At 45.3% G+C, this 21952-nt stretch overlaps 1 protein-coding gene across 1 annotated transcript; it reads left to right on the top strand.

Moving 5' to 3' along the window:
- The first annotated feature begins 8926 nt into the window (after positions 1-8926).
- On the top strand, positions 8927-20365 carry PRKAB1 (protein kinase, AMP-activated, beta 1 non-catalytic subunit). Its single transcript, XM_015425315.1, has 8 exons — positions 8927-9007; positions 12530-12691; positions 15039-15205; positions 15460-15553; positions 16252-16366; positions 17913-18046; positions 18720-18788; positions 18871-20365. Exons 2-8 carry the CDS (start codon positions 12539-12541, stop codon positions 18946-18948), a joined length of 810 nt encoding a protein of 269 aa, XP_015280801.1. The 5' UTR covers positions 8927-9007; positions 12530-12538; the 3' UTR covers positions 18949-20365.
- Positions 20366-21952: the final 1587 nt, after the last annotated feature.

The following is a 21952-nucleotide window of genomic DNA, read 5'->3' as shown; positions in this document are numbered from 1 at the left end:
CTTCCGATTTCATTCTTGGAGTAGCCATTTGCTTGAAGTGCGTGATTTAGATGATTTAGTTCGTCATTGAGAAAGTGTGGTTCACATATCTGTCTTGCACGACAATTTTTCTTCTCACCTTGACACAGAGAGTACTCCATCTTTCTGTGTTATACCTGAGGATGCCAGTCACAGCTACTGGCGAAACGTCAGGTTCTACAATGCCAAGACCACGGCCACACAACCTGGAAAATCTACAGCAACGAATTCTGTTTTGCTTATTTTGTAAAATAATAGGATGGGGCCCATGCAGCACTGCTCACAGGAAGCCATGCCATGTCACAGTATGATGTCACAAGCACTGTCCAATAGGTTCTTACCCAAAGGCATATCTGCCAGAACTGTATAGAAATATTAATTCCTATAGGCCCCTGCCTTCCTATAGGCCCCTGCCTTCCCCCCTTGGAATGTATCTTGCGATCCCCTGCTGTTTTGATTTCCTCTTGAAGCCAAATGGGCTTAATAGCCCTGCCATAAACATACCTTCACACTTCCACGAAGACCAGATGGCCTAGCTGACAAGACAACAGTCAGGTAGGCCCAAGTGTGGGTTGGACTCTGGGGATCATTTGACTGCAGAGGGTGTTACCCAGACCTAGCCTATCCCCCACCCATTGCCATGACAACCCCAAAAAGGGGGCACCCCCTTCCTGCTTGGATTGGCTGATGGCCACAGCTGATTCTAAGTAGATTGGAGGTTTTAATTGTCTGACCATTGGAGGAGAGATCAGATTTTCTCTTGCTCTCTCTTTACTGTTAAACTGTACCTGGGAGATGCTGTCCCATGCAGAACAAAGGACTCCTGTGTGAACTGACCATGTGCTTGCGAGGATGGCACTATTGTTCCTCAAGATACCTGGACTTTATTACAATGGACTGTCTTGGACTATGGATTCCTGAAGTTGGTAATTATGCATATCTCTAATGTCTAGTTAGGGCCAAGAGCCATAAGTTTTATTATTTGGTAATCCTGATTAGTCTGTGCTAAGCCTGTACTGAATAAACTTTATTCTTGTTTATAATAGTGTCTGTTTGATGTGTAGCTGGACTCCAAGCTAAATCCTGTTGTCTGAGCCGCTCACCAATTATGCTACCTTGCTAAGATTAACTGTACAGCTCTGGACAGAGTTGTAGTGTATAAAATCCACATGCCAACTGAGATTCTGGGATCTCTAATCTCAGGCTGGTGAGGGATTAGATCCTGGTGGCTGTGTCTGCAAATCCAGAGAGGCTATCTCTCCTGGGTTCTTATGTAATGTATGGTTCCAGTGTAGAATTCTTTCCCTTCTATTCCTGGATTGGCCTGGGGAGGAGAGAATCTACACAAGAACCATTTTTAAAGAGCCAGATAGGCTCTCAATGTGCATCCAGCCTCACCGTCCACCATGTAGCTGTCTTTGGCTTGTTCTGGTTCTAGATACTCACTGCATTTGAAGGGGGCAGAAGCAACAAATGCAGTGGGTGCTATCTAGCAGATGATGTATTGGCAACATCAGTATCTCCATACTCTCCACCCTAAGCATCATATCATCTTGTTCCTGAATCTTAGTTTGCAGAGATGATGTGGTGAAACTGATCATGGACTGTACCACAGCAGACTGTAGGAAGGAGAAATGCAATTGAATGTTCCTTCTAGTACAAGAGCTTAAATCATCTCACCTGCTCTTTGTATGTACAAGTCAGTGTACAATGTCAGTGGTATGCATGAACATGGCACATTCCGGAGGTCCCATGAAGCTGATTTATTTCTGAGATAATGTTGGCTTACCTCCAGAGAACACGACGTATTATTCTGCTGCAGAAAAGTAAAACAGAAGTCCAGCAGCACCTTCAAGACTAATAATATTTATTTATTCTAGGAAAAGCTTAGTGAATCAGAGCTCGCCTCATCAGATGTATGGTTGTACACAAATGCATTTATGCCTCCTCTGCATCTGAGGAAAGTCAGCTCTGACTCACAAAAGCATCTGCTAAAATAAATGTTGCTGGTCTTGAAGGTGCCACTGGACTTCTGTTGGTTTATTTTGTTCATTGTTTTCTGTGCTGAACAGTAGCAGCTCTTTAGGGTCTTGGGCAAAGGTCCCTCCCAGCTCTGCTTTTCCAGATCTTTTGGAGCAAAGATACCAGGCATTCAATTTGAGATCTTCTGCATCCAAAGCAGGTGCTCTGCCACTGCGCTATGAACCAGTTTCCTGCATCAGTATTAACGCTTGTGCAATCATAAAAGAAGAGGAGGAAGAGGCTCAGTCACGCTTGAGAGCTTTAGTGCAGGAGATGACATCATCGGGACATTACTACAGTTCCAACCTGTAATACCTCCTGCCTCTTCTTTCTCAGGGCTTCACTTTCTTAGCAGCTAGGGAATACTCAGATTGTCATTTTATAGCATGACAAATCCACAGCTATTTGTTTTGCAGGAGTAATTCTATTTACAGGCTGTGGCATTTTCACAGCAGTCAAACTGCAGTATATTATTGTTGGGGAAATAAGATTTTTTTTCTCCAGTGCATGGACTGGTCCAGTCTGGAGTGCTGCCTGGCACCTGGCTGCAAGATGTGCATCATCGGCCTCTACTGAACAGTACTTGTGACATCACCAATTACAAGACACAATTTCTACCCCCCATACCACTAATCAAGGAGTTTAATTTTTCTTCTTTTTTGCTGATAATGTCTCCTCTTTTACTAAAGCAGGATTAAAGCGCTCCCTATCAGCATTTATTTTATTCTGTCACCAGAACTCTTTATTTATTAATTTTGATAAGGCAACAATTTTGGTATTCTCTAAATCATGGAGGCATTCCGTCTGGAAGATTGATGGAAGAGAAACTGAACAAGTTAAATCTTTCAGATATCTGGGTATTCTCTTCCATTATAATCTAAAATGGTCCATGCATCGGGAACACTCTCTTAGCCTGGCTAGGAACAAAAAAATGGCTGCTATAACTCATTTTCACTACTAAAAAGGTAACCAATTTGTGCCAGCCGCCCTACGGATTTTCCGGGCAACAGTGGTCCCCCAATCACTGTATGGGATCCCTGTGTGGATTCAGGATCTTAACAAAAAGGTTGAACGAATTAGTGCAATCTTTCTGCGCCGTATTCTTGGCATTCCCAACTCAGTCAGTTATTTCACCTTGTGTGCTGAGCTGTGTCTCTATACCATAGAATCCAGAGCTTGGATTGCTACTATTAAATATTGGTTACATCTCTACTTTCAAACTCCCCCAAATAGTTGTATCGCTTTTTTAACTGCTGACCCGTATGTTTCTAAATGGTCTCAATCAATAAGAGAGAAAATTAATTCTTTAGGTATTGATTTAGACTCCCTGGTTAGTTCCAATGAAACCTACATATTCCAAATAATTCAAAGGAGAATTCAGGATATTGATTTACAGTTAATAAAAGCTGGAGCAGAGGGGACTTGTTCCCCTCAATTCCTGGGTCTTGCTTCCCCGCAAAACTCTATGGCTCAGTATTTTTCAAACTTAACAATCCCTTCTCAACGCAGAGCATTTATACTGGCCAGATTTAATATATTTCCCTCGGCTGTGGTTACAGGGAGATACAAGGGTATTCCCTATGAGGCAAGATTCTGCAGATGTCTCTGTAAAGAACCTGACTCTGTTCATCATATTCTCTTAAACGTGCTACGTGCACATTTGATTAGTCCCCTCCTTCAACTTTCTAAGGCTGCGACCAATAGAGGTATTGAATTCTTGCTAGCAGACAAAAACCATGAAATTACTGAGCAGGTGGCAGAGTTCCTGGCAAATGTACTCAGGGGCCAAGAAAAAGAGGAAAGAATAGAGGGAAGAGATAAGGAGATGGAGAGTGAGAGAGATAAGGTATGTCTATCCTCTTTGGATAGTTAAGCTTCTTATTGTAACTGTTTTAATTACTGCAATATTCGAGATTACTGTTCCAAATTTTTATCATTCTGTTCTATTATCTTTATTATATACCGTGCTACAAACTGCTGTACCCTGACTGTTTTCCTTTGTTGATATATGGATTGATTTGTACTGCTATTCCTTTCATAGAGTTATTGTATGCCAATAAAGGTTATTGGAACTGGTCTCTCTAACCTGAATTCAATCACATGCTATATTTCTTCCAGAGAATATTTATTTCTGATTTTTCAAAAAGTTGGTCATCATAGAATACATATATGCCATTCTACAAAATAAAATGAAATAAAATCAAAATTCTGCAAAAAAGGAGAGTTGAACGCTGCTACCTGCACGTTATTAAATTTAAGCAAAAGTGCCCAATGTCTCTTATTTTGCATCATTTATTCTGCTTCTGTGGTCTTGGGGAGGGGCAAGAGCTATAGAAATAATTAAAGCACCACAGTTTGACCACTGGGAATGTAACCCAGCAACATCTCTGGCTTCAGAGATTCCCTCAGGAGATTCCCACAGTCCTACAGGCTAGAAACTTCCTTCAAATTAAAATGAGCTAATTTCCTTAGCAGACTAAATCTGCTACATTACATAGCTTTTCTGCATTTCTGCAACTTGAACACAGCCCTACCCAGAGTTCAATGCACACAAGTAGGGAATTGAGAAATAGTTTGCATTGCCAATGGTTGCAGCACGTCCTGTGAAACTCCAATCTGGTTAAAGGGATTTACAGGTAATGTTAATAGTAAAATAGATGTGTCACTGTTAACTTCTTCAAGTAGTTTATTGTGCTGCAAGAATACTGTTGCATATATAACTTATGGAAATCACGGGGAGTCTACAACCGGTGGCTGCATGGCCAGTAATTAATAATAATTATCGTATGGCATTGTTAGGGTTGCCAGCCTCCAGGTGGGGCCTGGGGATCTCCCGCTTTTACAACTGATCCCCAGCCGAAAGAGATCAGTTCCCCTGGAGAAAATGGCTGCTTTGCAGGGTGAACTCAATGGCATTGTACTGTGCTGAGGCCCCTCCCCTCCCCAAACCCCGCCCCTCTCCTGGCTCCACCCCCAAAGTCTCCAGGTATTTTCCAAATCAGACTTGGCAACCCTAGGCATTGTGGGTTGTATAGCCAGGAGATCCTAATATGGTTCTAGCTCTTTAGCAGTATCCACCACTAGATGGCGAGCTGGACTTGTTTTTGAGGCAAGAGACCTTTCAGAGGTGGTTTGCCATTCCCTGCCTCTGTGTCAGGTCCCTTGTATTCCTTGGAAGTCGCCCATCCTAACCCTGCTTTGCTTCCAAGATCTGATAAGATTGGGCTAGCCTGGGCAGCTGGTAAGGATGCTGTAGTCATGTATTGCTGCATCTATCAGGGAGTCAGACTGCATGATCTCCAGTGTCCCTTCCAGCTCCAACACTCTATGGCGTCAGAGGTGCTGTCTCTGGACAGGGACTACAGTGAGTGCCTGGAGGAGTCTGTTAAGGGGCTAACTACTGAACTATCCACTCAGCAGCTGGAACAAGGAGTGCAAAGAGTTAATTTGTACTTGTAAAGTGGGCAGTGCTCACCTGTGTAGGCATCATGCCCGTTCAACACATGGCCCGTGAGTCATGCACCTGTGGTATCATCAATACCATCAAAATAACAGAACCTCGTGGAACTCTTAAGTAGCTAACTCACATTAACACAGCTTCACTTTTTGCCTGGGGTAAAATGCATGCAAGCCATGCAACAAAACCGTAAAACGGGCTGCCAATGCAACCAAAAAATGCTGAAGAGGCTCCTTTCCCGGGTGCCACTGACAGTGCAATCCTAAACAGAGTTACACTTTCAAAGGACCTGGTGGTAGTGGAAAGTGCCGCCAAGCTGCATCTGATTTACAGTGATCCCGTAAAAGAAGAAGAGACTGGATTGATACCCCGCCCTTCACTTGGGAGTTTTAGAGCCGCTTACAAACTCCTTTCTCTTCCCCTCCCCACAACAGAAACTGTGAGGTAGGTGGGGCTGAGAGAGCTCTGACAGAAACTGCTCTTTTTCAAGAACAGCTGTGCCAGGACTATGGCTTGCCCAAGGTCATCCAGCAGGTGCAAGTGGAGGAGTGGGGAATCAAACCCGGTTCTCCCAGATTAGAGTCTGTGCACTTGACCACTACATGAAACTGGCTCTCACACACCAAACTGGCTTACTGGTTTGTAAGTCAAGTGACCCCGTAGAGTTTGTAAATCAAGAGGCATTAGAAGGGTAAAACTCTGTTTAGCATGGCACTCTCTATCTCAGGCCAGGCTTAGACGGAATACTCCAACAAGCGCACCTATCTGCAAGTTTCCTCTCGTCTTTAGGCACAGCAGAGGGCGTGGGACATGTCTGTCCAAAAAGAACAACTTTGGAAGCTCCTAATATATATAAAATAATATGACAGAACTATGGCTTGCCCAAGGTCATCCAGCAACTGCAAGTGGAGGAGGAGTGGGAAATCAAACCTGGTTCTCCCAGATTACAGTCAGATTAGAGTATGTGTACTGGGAAAGACTGAAGGTCAAAGAAGACGGGGACAGCAAAGGATGAGATGGTTAGACAGTGTCATAGATGGCAACGAACCTGAAATTGAGCAAACTTCAGAGGACGGTGGAAGACAGGAAGGCCTGGCGTGATCTGGTCCATGGGGTTGGGAAGAGTCAGACTTGACTGTGCAACTGAACAACAAATGATATCCTAAGTGGCTGAATGCCAAAATCTACTGCAGACACCAACAGGAAGGAGCCTCTGCTGGAGAAGACAGTCACCCTCCTCATTTCCTGCTCTGTGCAGGTGCTCCCATCTGGCTGGTCAGGAAGGCATTTAAGGGGTGAAATATCATCTGGATGCTTGGGAAGCTGTAAAACGAAGGCAACGGAAGACTGACAGAGGAGGAGGAATAGCTTGTCTTTAAAATATGATCCGCAACTTCCATACCATGATCTACGGGGTATTGGTTTGCAAGTCTGGGGCAATGTGGGGTTGTTGAATACAGCAATGGTTTACGTGGTCCCAAAGGTCTGACCCTGGGGACCTCTTCCCTCTTTCCTCCCCCCCCCCCCCATGACCTCTTTGTTGTGGTTTGGCTTCTCTGCTAAGTCACTGGTCATCCTGTTTAAAACAACAAGACAATAATAATTAAAAATCGGAGCCTTTAACACAGAAAAAATGGGTAACTGTACACAATAGTCTAATTCAAAGAAGTTTTCCCCTATTCTGGTCTATCACTATTCTCCCCCCCCCCCCCCCCCCAGCAAGGGGTCTTATGCCTTTAACAGTTTTAAGTAGGGTTGCCGGTCTCCAGGTGGGGCCTGGAGATCTACTGGAATTACAACTGATCCTTAGATGGCAGAGATCAGTTCCGCTGGAGAAAATGACTGCTTTGAAGGGTGGACTCTCTGGCTTTACACCCTGCTGAGTTCCATCCCACGTTCCACCTGTTACGGTAGGGAAGTAAAGGTAAAGGTTCCCTTGCTCGAAAGCCAGTCGAATCCGACTCTAGGGATTGCGGTGCTCATCTCCGTTTCAAAGCCGAAGAGCCAGCACTGTCCGAAGACGTTTCCGTGGTCATGTGGCCGGCATGACTAAACACCAAGATGCACGGAACGCTGTTACCTTCCCACCGAAGTGGTACCTATTAATCTACTTGCAATTTCTTGCTTTCGAACTGCTAGGTTGGCAGGAGCTGGAACTAGAGAAGGGAGCTCACTCCATCATGCGGCACACTCAGGTCTCGAACTGCTGAACTACTGACCTTCCACAGCCTGCAGTTCAGCGTCTTAACCACTTGAGCCACCGCAGCTCCTTACGGTAGGAAGGGGAACCCCAAAACCTCAGAAACTTCGCGACCTGGAGTTGGCAATATTAAGACTCATGCAGAAATTCAGCAACTGCAGTTTTTCTTTCCAGTGGTATGGTCTTCTTTTAGACTGTAAACATCAGCAGAAATGCAGTGCAGCAAAAATGAAAATACATTAAAAAAATTATCCACTACTCTCTCTAGGCAGGGAGAAGCTTCTCCAGTTTAATTTCCACCTCTCGTTTAGTAGTTAAAAATGCAGGGACGACAGGCACTGTGGGGAACGAAAATGCCCTGATTGCTTGTTTTTCAGGCAGATGCAGGTAAGGCTGGTCAGGAGAAGGAAAACCCTGACCAGCTACAATGCTGAGATCTCCATATCTGTACCTTATTTCTCATTGGGCATTTTAAAAACAAAGATCTCATGCAAAACAGCACATCCAATTTATATATTCATAAATATGTAATTCCAAAAATATCCTAAAAAGCAAAACAGCACAAATACATCTCAAGACAACATAAAATAACACTGAGAATTAAAACAAACTTTTGTGCAACCTTTCAACGTTAAGAATGATCAGCTAGAACAGAAATCAACGTGTTTTTTTTAATGATGATGATGATTCGCCCTAATATGGATCGGGAGCGCGGAGCGAAGGGAAGGTGGACTTTAAGTCTTCTCCCCGGGGCCGCTTCAGATCAACTACGCGTGCAGTCCATTCCTTAGATCCAGCTTGCCAGCCCTGAAATAATCAGTTCCTAAGTAAACTGCAATCTTCTTTTACAGTGCCAGCAAATCCCCTTGAATTGGTCTAACATACGAGTCTAACATTTGGTCTAACATACGAGTAAAAAGGCGTACGTTTGTTCTGAGAGAGGCTTGCCTTCGAGCATGTGTAGAGTGCATTTTCCTCTGATAAAATTCCCCACATAAATCTGAGATTATTTTGTGCGTATTTTTTCGGGTCAGAAAATGAGATGGCGACGAGGAAGGAATTCCCATTATTAAAAAAAATAATAAATAATAAACCTTTTGAAGCAGCAATGGCAAGTGGATGGCGACCCCTTTAAACCCGGCCGGCTACGACGCTCGCCACGCCCATCCCACCACCTCAATCTGCGCATGTGTACCAGAGGCCGGAAGTCTATTGTGGCGAGGGGGGTCCACCGGAAGTGAAATTGGCGCCTGAGGCAGCCCGGGAGGCGGAAGTGCGGCTGTGGCTTTGAAAAAGAAGAAACTTCGCCGGTGAGGGGGCGCTGGGGTTAGGGGCTGCGGTTCCTGACGTAGAGTTGGTAAGGGAGGGTAGTAAGTTGGTACAATCTTGCGCTGAAACCCGGAGCCTTTCTCAGCGAAAAGGGCGCGGTTAGCCACTGCATCCGTTTAAGGCACCCCAAGAGTGCTCTTGAGCATGTGCAGAGTGTATTTTCTCCATGACCGCACGCAGTCTTCTAGCAAATATTCTCAGCTCAGTCGTCCCTCCCCCCACGCGTAATGAGAGGTTAAACGCAAGGTGTGAAAGAGGTGTCCTCGATCTGTTTTATCACCTGTCCCGTTCTATCCTATTTTTTTTCTTCAAGGAGTTCAGGGCAGTTTAGATGGTTCTCTCCCTTCTCTCTTTTACTTTCACGACAATCCCGTGACGTAGGTTAAGTTGAAAAAATCGCTGGCCCAAGGTCATTGAGCTTGACGCTGAGAGAGGAGGGCCGGCACTCCCTGTCGGCCACCTTGTTTATTTATGCACTTTCAAAACGAAATTGCTGAAGATGGTGTATGATGATATGATAAAAAAAGAAAAGCAAGAGCCGATTAAAGCTCTGTAAAATTTTATTGAATTCGAGTCTAAAAAGCAGAATTAAAACCAGCAGACGATGTTAAAAACAAATGCTGGCAGGAAAGCACAGATAAAACTACATTCTCTAGGGGAGCTTAAAACTGCAGTTTAAAAGCCTGGGGAAATAAAGACAAAATAGCCTAGGATGATGTGCTGGAACTGTGTGATTTGCAATGATCAAGGGAGGAGGTGATGGAAAACCCCTCCCCCCAAATGCCAGAACTTAGAATTGTCTAATAAAGTAGACTTCGTAGATTAATCTTTGCTTGTCCATCAGACTGGGTGATTTTGGGGCATTTCCCTTCCTTCAGCTCATGCTGTCTCACAGGGCAATAAGGATGAAATAGTGTGGGAAGGATGGAATAAGATATGTTTGGAGTGCATAATTCTGTGTGCAGTCCATAATTTAATAATAGCAGCCCTTTTCCCAGGATGTGGTGATGAACACTAGCTTAAAATGGCTTTTAAAAATAACATTAAAAATAAAAAGATTCGTTAAAATAATGCAGGCTGTGTTTGTCAACTGTTGCTAGCCATGATAATTAAATGAGACCTCCATGTACAGAGGCACTCTACTTCTAAGCACCAGGTGCTGGAGGCAAACAATATGGGAAGGCCATGCCTTGGAGGCATCTGGCTGGCCACTGATGGAAATTGGTGGTGTTGATTCAGCAGGGCCCCCCCCCCCCGTTCTTATCAGAAGTTCAGCTGTAAAATTTAACCACCAAGAACAGCAGCCCGATCTGTGTCTTCAGTTCGTCCCCAGCTTTGACTCCCTGGTGATCACCCCAGTTACGGTTCTTGTATGATTTCTAGAATGTATATAACACCTGATAGCCACTAGACCATCAAGTGTTCTATCAGTAGCACAGTCAAAGGAAAGAGGGACCCCTTCCCCATCAGCCTGCTGAGTGTCGGGAATAACTTGCAGAGGCACACCCTTCTAAAATCAGTGGGCTTTGATGGCTGTAATGCTGCTTAGGATGGCAGAGATAAATTTGTATATTTTTTGCAATTTGAACTATCCTGGGAAGCAGGACCCTGTCGTGCATAAGGGAGGTTAACTAGGTATGTAGGAATTTGAAATTAATTTATAGCCTAAGTAAGCCTGGTTTTTCAGAATTTACAGTATTTTCTGATGACTTGGAAAGTTGCCCACCTTTCACCTGTAATAAATACAGACTCCGTTGCCTTGCTAAACATGGAAAGGGGTAGTAATTCAGCAGTTCTGTGGCTCAGTGGTAGAGCCTCTGCTTGGAATGCAAAATGTCCTGGGTTCCATCCTCAGCATCTCCAGTTTAAAAAGGAATCTGGCAGTAGGTGATGTGCAAGACCTCTGTCTGGAGACCCTGGAGAGCCACTGCCAGTCTGAGTAGACAATACTGACCTTGATGGACCAAGGGTCAGATTCAGTATAAAGCAGCTTCATATGTTCATAATACTTACCGTAAGCTATTCTGAGAAGCTGAAAGATATTACTTTGATGTGGAAAACATCAGAGTTCTTTGCATCACCTTCTGGCTAAAGAACTTTTTCAGTGACAGGATGTGTGTGGAGTGAAGGTTTGTGTATTGCAAGAGTTCTTGGCCCATAGCAGTATGTGGCACCATACGTTTTGTGGGATCCCTATTCATGAGGGCCAGGTAGGGGGGCCCTCAGCTTCAACAGTTATTTGGGAGAAAGTAAAGGGGTGAACTAGGGACACAGTTGGAGTAGTGGCTAAACCTGTTTCCTTTCCTTCCCTCCAACTAGTGTTTTCCTGGTTACATGCTTAGCCAGTTCCATCCCAGGTCTGTTGGTTATGGTAGAGGAGGATGCAGTTTGGGGAGTTGGCTCTTTTGTGGGACAAAGAGGTGGCTATTTGGAAGAGAGAAGTGTGTTTGCTGTACCAGTGTTCAAGGCGTTTTCAACTACCTGCTAAAACTAGCATGCAGGGTATGGTTCTTGGGCATATGCTAAAGAGCTCCTTCCTTCTAGTAGCTGCTTGGCCACGGCTGTTGAGTTTGACTTGAATCGTTTTATGTGGGACGAGACCAGCAACAGTGATTTATGCTTAATTAGTATAACGGATGCAAATGTTACTATTGAAGCAGACCTCCCTTATGTTTTATTCATCTTTTAAAAATCTGAGCATTTTTATTTATGCATTTCTCTGCTGAACTTTTGTTGTTACTGTGAATTCCTTCTGTGTTAATCAGTCTGGGATATATATTTTTGAAATCTTCGCCTGGTTCATTGCTAGTTGCAAAGTCATACCTGTCAATCTTTTAGTTCTTTTCCTTATTGTCCATGTCAGTGTTTGTTAGCTTGCAAGGCATTATTTTAAATATATTGCTAGTTCAAGCAGAAGAGCTCACCTATGGGACTTTGCACCAGCCTAGTTGCTTAGCACATGTAGCGGCAGCCTGTGTTAAGTGAGATGCTCTTCCAGGTGTCACAGGTGAGTACTTTTGCTTCAGTCAGCATTACATTTAAATCAAGTCTGAGTCTATGGGCAGGGCCAGTTGCTGCCTGTAGTGGTTCTATGGCGCCTGGTTGTATCAGCACTTCATAGGGGGTAAAGGTTCCCTTGCTCGAAAGCCAGTCGAGTCCGACTCCAGGGTTGCGGTGCTCATCTCCGTTTCAAAGCCGAAGAGCCAGCGCTGTCCGAATACGTTTCCGTGGTCATGTAGCCGGCATGAGTAAACTCCAAGGCGCACGGAACGCTGTTACCTTCCCACCGAAGTGGTCCCTATTTATCTACTTGCAATTTCTTGCTTTCGAACTGCTAGGTTGGCAGGAGCTGGAACTAGAGACGGGAGCTCACTCCGTCATGCGGCACACTCGAACTGTTGAACTACCAACCTTCCACAGCCTGCAGTTCAGCGTCTTAACCACTTGAGCCACTGCAGCTCCTTCATAGGGAGTAGGGAGCAGTAATTTGCCTTTCTCTTCAGAACCTTAAAATGGGCAACACAAGCAGTGAACGTGCTGGAGTGGAGCGCCAAGGAGGGCACAAGACTCCTCGGAGGGACAGCTCTGGAAAGGAAGGGGACAGGCCCAAGATCTTGATGGACAGCCCAGAAGATGCTGACTTGTTCCATGGGGAGGAAATCAAGGTATGTGAACGTTGGTGCTTGTTAGCTAAGAAAATTGAGCCAAAGTTTCAGTGATCCTGTATCTTGAGCATCTGAGATGAGGTGCAGTTTATTAATAGTCAGAGAATCACTTGGGATGGTGGCGCAGCCATTTTATTTAAGTTATGTGTGGGAGCAACACTTGAGGCTGCTTTTGTGAAGGTTTCTGGGAATGGAAAAGTATTTCACTTGTGTACGTTTAGTAGAAACACTGGGAATGTGTTGTGTGCTGCACGTATTTACAGCACTGGGAGTAAGCATAGTGTAGTGGTTGGTGTCAGGCTAGAAGTGGGGAGACCTTAGTTCCGATGGCTGCTCAGTCATGAAACTCAGAGTGATTTTGGGCTACATCCACTCTTTCTATCAGCCTGAGCTACCTCATGGGGTTGTTGTGAAGATGAAATGGAGGAGAGAATCAAGCAAGCTACACCAAGTTCCTTGAGGGAAGGTTGAGATGAAAATCTGATCGTCTTACCATCCATTAGGACTAATGATTTTTTATTTAGAAATTGCTCCTCCTCCCCAATCTCCTCCTCCTCCTCTTCTTCATATCATTTGTACCCTACCTTTCTTATGTTGTTCTCCTCTCATCCGTTTTATCCTCACAACAGCCCTGTGAGGTAGGTTAGGCTGAGTCTGTGTGACTGTCCCAAGGTCACCTAGCAGGCTTCCATGGCATGAGTGGGGATTTGAACCCAGGTCTCCCAGATCCTAGTTAAGCACTCTTAACCACTACACCACACTGGCTCTCCCAGTACCTCTTCTTTCTCTGGCACTGCAGTGTCATTTCTTCCAGCCCAATACCATCAACTCTTTTTCCAGAGGGTGGAGGAGCAGGGAAGGTTCAAGGAAGCAAATTTATGGTGGGGATTGCAATGGCTATGTATCTGATCCTCATGAAGCGCAAGCAGCTACCTGGGTTGCAGCAGAATATTTGTTCTTGTTTCTCTGTCTGTTCTGGGCATATAACCCTAATATTAATAGCAAGATTTAGTATTTACATACTTGATGACACTTTTGAATGTTCCACACACTTCAGGTACATTATCTCAGTAATCCAGCCCCGTTAAGGTCAGTAATATACACCTATTACAGTTGGGTAGGCTAATGAGCTTGTAGCAAAATTGAGACCTGGGCATTTCCTGGTTTGTATCTTAGTCTCATCAAAATGGGAGACAGGCAGCTTCATCCCCTGACATTTTAACCATGTCACTGTGGCGTATTTCCCTTCCACAGCAGCATAGCAGTCTTGGCCTCTAGCCTCAAGAAATTTGCAGGTGCCCTATCTCTTTGGGAAATGAGAAGTTATAAGGCATCCTTTCATTCCCTCTGCTGTTCTTGATATTTCTGCCATTTGGTAATTATTATGAAACTAGGAAAAAGGCCCGTTGTGGAAATAAATACAACGACCTCTAGAAAGAGGCTCTGGGCGGGTGCCCCGGCCTTGGACACTCAGTGTCAATTGGCTGTGGCGACCTCAGCAGGGTATAATGACACTGAGTCCACCATTTCCTCCAGAGGAACTGATCTCTGCTACCTAAAGAACAGTTGTAATTTTGAGTGGTCTCCAGCCCTCACCTGGAGATTGGCAACGATGGTTCCCCAGAAGGGAATAGTTGGTTTGGAGGGTCAAGTCTATGGCTTTGTACCTGTCCGAGGTCCCACACCTCCTGAAACCTCATCCTCTCCAGGCTCCATCCCTCACATCTCTAGGAATTTCCCACCTGGAGTTGGCAACCCTTTCTCCTTCCCAACCAATCATCAACCTACCTTTATTTCCCCCTCACTCTTCAGCTTTCCACCCCCCACACTCCTGCAGCCTCTCCCATGCTCTGAAGCCCTGACTGCTACGTCACATTGGCTGTCATACGGGGGCCACCTCAGCAGCATATAAGGATACAGAGCCCACCATTTCCTCCAGGGGAACTGATCTCTGGCATCTGGAAAGCAGTTGTAATTCTGAGTGATCTCCAGCCCTCACCTGGAGATTGGACACATTTTACCTTAGAAGAGCAAACTGTTTAGAATGTTAGAGGCAAAAGCCAATCAAGTCGCATATGCAAATGACCTCTGTGCTCCGAGGCAAAGGTCAATGAGGCTGCATATGCAAATAACCTCTGTGTTCTGACTGGCTATGGGGGGGAGAGGATTAGCAAAATGTTGGAGGCAGGACTCAGGCAAAGCAGCCAGTGGATAGGGAGACCCTCTGAATGACAGATCAGAGAGCGAACTGATTTTGGAGCGTGTGGAATGTTCTAGAGAAGTGCCACCACCATTCGGCTGTTATTTATAAGGGAGATTACCATTGAAGAAAGTCTGTTGCTTTCAGGCTCCCCTGGAAAAAGATGAATTCCTGGCTTGGCAGCATGATGTGGAAGTGAACGATAAAGCTCCCACTCAGGCCCGGCCGACTGTCTTCCGCTGGACTGGAGGAGGCAAAGAGGTGTACTTATCAGGCTCATTTAACAACTGGAACAAACTTCCACTTACACGGAGGTAAGCCTCTTTGAGGCTGTGTCTGTGATTCCCTGATGTACCTCCCTGGCGGGGTCAGTTGCTTTGAAGACATCCTGTTAGTGTAATCAGTATACCACAGTTCTTCAAAGAGTAGGAAATGCACAAAATGTGATGTTGGATGCAGAATGTGACCATTTCCTTGCCTTTATACTGTGTGCTGTGCTGTGCTCAGTTCCTGCAGCTGATCCTCTTTTTAAATAGGATTAATTGTATTCTTTGCCTTTATATCACAGCCACAATAATTTTGTAGCCATCCTAGACCTCCCAGAAGGTGAACACCAATACAAATTCTATGTGGATGGTCAGTGGACACATGATCCTTCAGAGGTAATATTCTCTTACTCAGTAGTCCTGCATGGAGTTTATTAAGGCCTGGTTCCCACATGCATGAACATCACTCACAATATTGTAGGATGGATGTGTGAACTGCCTCCATGGAAGAGCATCCAGCTGGATCCACTTGTCATTTTCTTGTGGGGCAAGGGTACTTCTCTGAGGATAGGGGAGGGGGTGTAATTCTTGCTAATCCCGTCTCACTGCAGACCCCTGCATCATGCATAGAGATCTTCCTAGGAATCCCCAGGGCCCATGTTTTGGGGGATGTAATGTACTACAGTATGAGGAAGGAGATCCAAAAATTCCTTTCTATGCAAAGTGTTCTGCTTGTGAATCAGTAGAGCCAGCCCTTTGTGTGGCATGAAAGTTCTAGGTAGATCTAAAGATGGCTTGTGCCAGCCATCACGTGGTGCCACATCATAAAGTCACTTTCATGGCAGGTCTTAATAACTGACATTACTTTAGCTCCTCTTTCTGTTCCAAACCCCTGGGATATTTGCGGTTGGTCACAGCCTGGGAACTGGATCTTGTTTTGAATCCCTCCTACATCTCCTGGCCAGGCAGGCCCCAAGGCTAAATAAACATTAAAAAAAACCCAAAGCCTGTGCCAGGACAGTTGAGTTCCACAGTGAGTTGGACTGTGGTGGTGGTTCTTTTGTCCTAACGCCTGCTCATCTGCTTCTTCCTAGCCTGTAGTAACTAGCCAGCTGGGGACTCTCAACAATGTTATTCAGGTGAAGAAAACAGATTTTGAAGTATTTGATGCTTTACTGGTGGACTCCCAAAAGTGCTCTGACATGTCTGGTAGGAATATATCTAATTTTTCGAAATGTATCTGCAAAACTCTAGTGTATGTTTTTGAATCTTAGTTTCATGCTTTTTAATTTCCCTGGATGAGGGCATCATGTCTGCTATGCTCTAGGGCAGGGTAGGTAACCTTTTTTGGCCCAAGTGCTCCACCACCACCACTACAAAAAGCAGTGTCAGTTTGTGAAGTTGTTGGTGAGCTGGCAGACAAAATTGGGGAGAGACAAGTGTTACATTTGACAAGGGCCAGGCATGTTGGGAGCCATCGAGGCCCAGCATCTCAGGGGCTTATATTGTACCCAGCTGGTGGCTGTACAGGTCCAGGAGACAATGGACATAAAATATGCCCGTCGCCTTCTCTCATGCCAGCCACAGGAGCGTTGCCAGCCCCTCGGCTGCTCATCTCAGCTGCTCGGGCATAAAACCAGACCTGGGTGCTAAGCAAACCAGCCCTGCCTACCCTTGTTCTAAGATTTGGCAGCTAACCCTGCCACTTGAGGAATTGCATTCTCCCACATGGAAGTAGTTTTTCTATCAGTGGGGTCATTCTGCATGCAGGGTTGACAGTGTGGCTGTACACACTGCTTGAGACTTCTCACATAGAGCAAGTTGCAGGAAAGGGCCTCTCCTTGTTGCCTTTCCAAATGCCAGCCCAGGAAATAATTTTTTTTGCTTTCTGGATGTCACGTATGCAAGATTTGCAAATAAATATTGAGTAGCCAGGTACCCCCTCTGTGCTTCAGTTGCTTGGCTCCTTCCTCCTCCTCCTTTTACAAGCGCCGTAGGAACAGCAGCCACTTTATCTGACCAAGGGAATGCAGCAGGACTAGTGATCCCACATTCTCTCTGGTAGAAGAGGGCGAAGCCTGAGGCTCATTCTGTGTTTGCCAAGTGACTGCCAGGACGGGGTAATTTGTGGTGGGAGCTCTGGGCAGGCTTTATTTGCTTGCTGTAGGTGAGTAAGAAATGGCAAGGCTGATGGCTTCTCTCCAGAGGATTAAGGAACCATACACAGGAATCGAGAGGCAGACTTGCAAACAGAGATAGATGGCAGTGGAGCAAAGGGGCTCTTTTTTCTGACTTCTCACAACTCAAAGAGGGGATGGGGCATCCCTTGGCATACTCCCATATGCCTCCCCAGTCTGCGGGTTCTAAACAGGAACGGCCCCAGTGGCTGAGAGTGTCAAATGTCAGTCAGCTGTCATGGTGCCAGACTTGGGTGCAGTTGCCAGTGCTGATGCTACCTTTTCAGCTTTACTGGACTTGTGCCATGACCGGAGACATTACGTTGTGCCTTACCCCAGACAAGCAAAAGATGCCCTTTGGGAATAATTGCCAATTTTTTTCATCTGTTCCAGTTAGAGGGTTCTGGACTTGACCTGGGCAAAAATTTCTAGTTAAAAAGCAAACTACCAACCACAACTGTCAATGTTGGACACCCTGTTTTGTGCTGCTGCATCAGACTACTGCAGTGAAATGGATTATTGTTTATAATAAGCTGACAAATAATCAGAGGTTAACCTGTTGCCTCTCTTTGGTGCAGAGCTGTCAAGTTCCCCTCCCGGGCCCTATCACCAGGATCCCTATATTTGTAAGCCAGAGGAGCGCTTCAAGTCTCCCCCTATTCTTCCTCCACATCTGCTGCAGGTTATCCTAAACAAAGACACGGGCATATCGGTGAGTAGAGAGGTGTGTTCTTTAGACCGTGGGCCCTTGGTGGTTAAGCAGGTATAGTAGTCTCATGGATGGTTGTGGGGCATCTCTTCTTTGGAGAGCACCCCTCCTTCCCAATTTAAACTCACCATGTCAGAGAAAGGGCAGCATATTTTGATGTGGAATTCCCAACACGAAAATAAAGGCAGCAGCATATTGTGAGAAGGCCTGAAAGCTTTTGCTGCGACCATGAATGTTAGAAATCCATACAAATATGTCTCTGGCAGAAGCTCAAGGGGTTCCCCCTGCGGATTTGATGGTTCTTCTGGCATTCAGTTTCTGAATAGTGGCCACCCTCACTCTCTAAAAGATATAGAATCCACTACACATACCGTACTTCATTGCCCTCTCTATAGGGATATCCAATCTCGTTTTATTACTCCATTTCTAGAGGGTAAGAGCTGGCACTCTGATGACTCAATTGTTCACTTTCTTCTGTTTAATTCTAATCGCAAAATAATGGAGGCTGTTGCAAAATTTTTATATTATGCAATCAGAAGACGAGGCTTCCCTAGCCAAGTGCAAGTGACTGATGCTTCTTAGTATTTTCCTGTATTTCCATGATTTTTTGTGCTTTCATGCCAATAAAGGTTTTGTGTGTGTGAATAGTGGCCATCTGCTCTGTCCTCCTCTTTAGTGTGATCCTGCTCTGCTTCCGGAGCCTAACCATGTCATGTTGAATCACCTGTATGCACTGTCCATCAAGGTAAAGGGGGGGGTTCAGTCTGGCCAGCTGTCTCTCACTAGACATTCCAATCTGTATTCATACATGTCTCTCATTTCTCTAGGATGGGGTGATGGTGCTCAGTGCCACCCACCGTTACAAGAAGAAATACGTGACTACTTTGCTGTATAAGCCCATATGAACTAGTACCCAGGCTGCCTAGTCTGTGGAGTAGCAGAGGGAACAAACCAAAAAACAATCAAACCCAAAGACCATCCACTTTGGTGAAGCAGTAGCAGACTTGCTCTCAAGTCATACCATTTTTTTTAAAGTCCAGATCTATTGCATAGCTGCCTTGCTCTCTCCTTCCTGCTGTGGACGTTCTTCTAATCAACACACAGGCCCACTGCTGACCCGCCAGTGGAATTTAAAAAATGGACCAGTCCCCGATTGCTTGTTTTTCAAAGAAAAAAAATATGCACAAGCTGCTGAGAACATTTCGTTTAGAGCATTGGCGGTGGGGGAGCCCTTCATTAGCACACTCAGAACAGCTCTGCCAGTTTTAAGGGATGGTAATTTGTGTACCTTACTCATGAGTGCTGAAGTCCCAAAAGCACTTCCACTGGTTCATTCTTCAGTAGGTGCATGAGAGAAGCCCTTTCTGTTAAAGTTCTTTGGGTCAAACTCAGATGCATTCACTTGTTCTTCCCTGTCCCCCAGATCATAGCCTTTCTTCTCCAAATCTTTGCCAAGCTTCAAAGTGCTGGCAGAGACCGTGGGCTTCTGTTATGTTTTCCAGGAAGTACTGTGAGGCAACCGATTAATCTTATAATTTATCGTAACAGAGCTGACAGCTCTAAATTGGTGGGTCTGATTTTCTAATAGCAGCACTTATCATGTCAGCTGGAAGGGGTCCAAGTTACTGCAGAGGTCTGGGACCAACCCCCCTAGCTCTCTACAAGCCCTCCCCCGCTTCCACTTGGGCTATTAATCATGCATGTGTTTCCCAAGCCATTCTGTGTGACAAGAAACACAGTCCATCTCTTTCCCAAAGACTGCCACCTGCAGAGAGGGTGCTACTGTACTCCAGGGGGAGGATCTCTCCCCTAAAAATGGCTGATTTCATTTGCTGCAGTACTTGGCAGAGAACTAACTGCTCAAAGGACCACCCCAGCCAGAAGTGAAAAAGAGAGAGAAAACGGCCTGCCTCTTTTCTAATGCCAGTGAGTGAATGTGCCGGGGGCTCAAGATGCAGACACTCCCAAGCCTGCTAAGGAGCCGGCTTGTGCCTTTTAGCCAAGTGAGCCCGTGTGGCGTCATAATTCTGTAGCAGCCCTCTGATCCTGGGCAGATGTGTTTTGCTTTAATGGGTCTATGGCTACGTATACACGCTCCCACGTTGCTGTGGGGAACCGTATTTCACGTCCACCCTTGTTCTCTGTTGTAGTATTAGTCCTTTCCAGAATTGTTAACAATAAAAGCATTTGTGGTATGAATGACTAATGTTAATTTGCACCCATATATCTCAGAGGTGTTCAAATTAGGATCTGCCCCCCTCCCATCAAACTACACTTATAACCTGTTCCTTCCACACCCTGTTGTTGTATGAAAGCTGGGGGGGGGGGTAGAAGCACTGCTGAGGAAACTTCACACCTCTTAAAAGAGATACAGAGAAACAGTCGCTGGAAGGTGTTCTTGGCTACTGGTTGAAGATGAGGGAGTGTCAGGGGGAGAAGTATAAAAAGATGAAGGATAAGTATAACAGTAGTCTCATGATTTCATTCGGGAAGCAAAAAGACTATAGCTGGGTGTCTATCTGATGCAAAAAATCCCCACACACCCGTCTTTATATATGCTTGTTGTAAACTACTAACTCCCCTGCCAAACCGGGGGGAGGGGGGGAGATAAACCACACTAGTATTCTGAGGAATAAAAATCCCTGTAAGTACAGAGCACCAATTCAGAGGTAACACTTAATCCCTCTGCTTTGGCTTTGCCTCCTATATTTCCTGCTGGGCCACTGATTGGCCATTATGTGAAACAGGATGCTGCACTAGGGGGAGGACCAACTGAGGACATACCCCATGGCAGAGCACACCTCTGTTGATTTCCCTAGATCTCTCAAGATGGTTGACTATAGTATTCTTCATTTGGTTCAGAACATGGCTGAGAGGTACCTGGCAGGTAGAGATTATTTTGCACACATCGCAGGCTACAAATTTAGTTCCAGGTATAGGTCAAAGAGCTTTGCCTTCTCCTTACAGCCATAAACAGTGTGGCACTGGGATATCTTAAGTTTCATGTGCTCCCATATGAAGCTACTTACTGATTTCCCTACTACACTGGAGGTTGGCATAGGAGCCATAAAACACGAAGGGGGGCAGTTGCACCTTCTGACACAGGCCCCACTGTGTGCCCCAATCTTAGTAATTGTAGAGATGGCACAACTAAAGGTGTTCTCCCCGACCTTTCAGCAGTGTGCTTATTTCATGGTGTGAATAAAAAGATAAAAGCAGCATTAGCAAAGTTACTATCTGTGACCCATAAACAGTAGTCTATTTTTACTAGGGAGCTGCGGTGGCTCAGTGGTTAAGATGCTTAGCTGCAGACTGGAAGGTCAGTAGCTCAGCAGTTCGAGACCCGAGTGTGCCGCATGACAGTGAGCTCCCGTCTCTGGTCCCAGCTCCTGCCAACCTAGCAGTTCGAAAGCAAGAAATTGCAAGTAGATAAATAGGTACCGCTTTGGTGGGAGGGTAACAGCGTTCCATGCACCTTGGCGTTTAGTCATGCCGGCCACATGACCATGGAAATCTCTTTGGACAGCACTGGCTCTTCGGCTTGGAAACGGAGATGAGCACCACCTCCTAGAGTCGGATTCGACTGGCTTTTGAGCAAGGGAAACCTTTACCTTACTATTTTTACTGCTTTTATTTTATTATTTGTACTCCTTAATGAAGGAATTATATATTTTCTCAAGAACCTTGGCTGGGAGGAGCAAGGTATATTTTAAATAAATTAGACTGGGAGAAGGGGGATAGCCTTAGTTTCCTCCATGACAATTAAGCTTTCATTTAAAGACAAAAAGGGCAAGTTTCTAATTCTTAAAAATGCAAAGGTAAGCTTGACATTCTATGAGCCTTATCTGATGAAGATTCAGAAACCAAAGGGACAGCTGAATAAAATTTAAGATCTAGCGTTGAATATTG

Source organism: Gekko japonicus, unplaced genomic scaffold (assembly GCF_001447785.1).
Source record: "Gekko japonicus isolate JY-2015 unplaced genomic scaffold, Gekko_japonicus_V1.1 scaffold135, whole genome shotgun sequence".
Taxonomy (NCBI): Eukaryota; Metazoa; Chordata; class Lepidosauria; order Squamata; family Gekkonidae; genus Gekko; species Gekko japonicus.
Note: the sequence above shows the minus strand (reverse complement) of the source record. Positions and strands in the feature narration are given on the sequence as shown.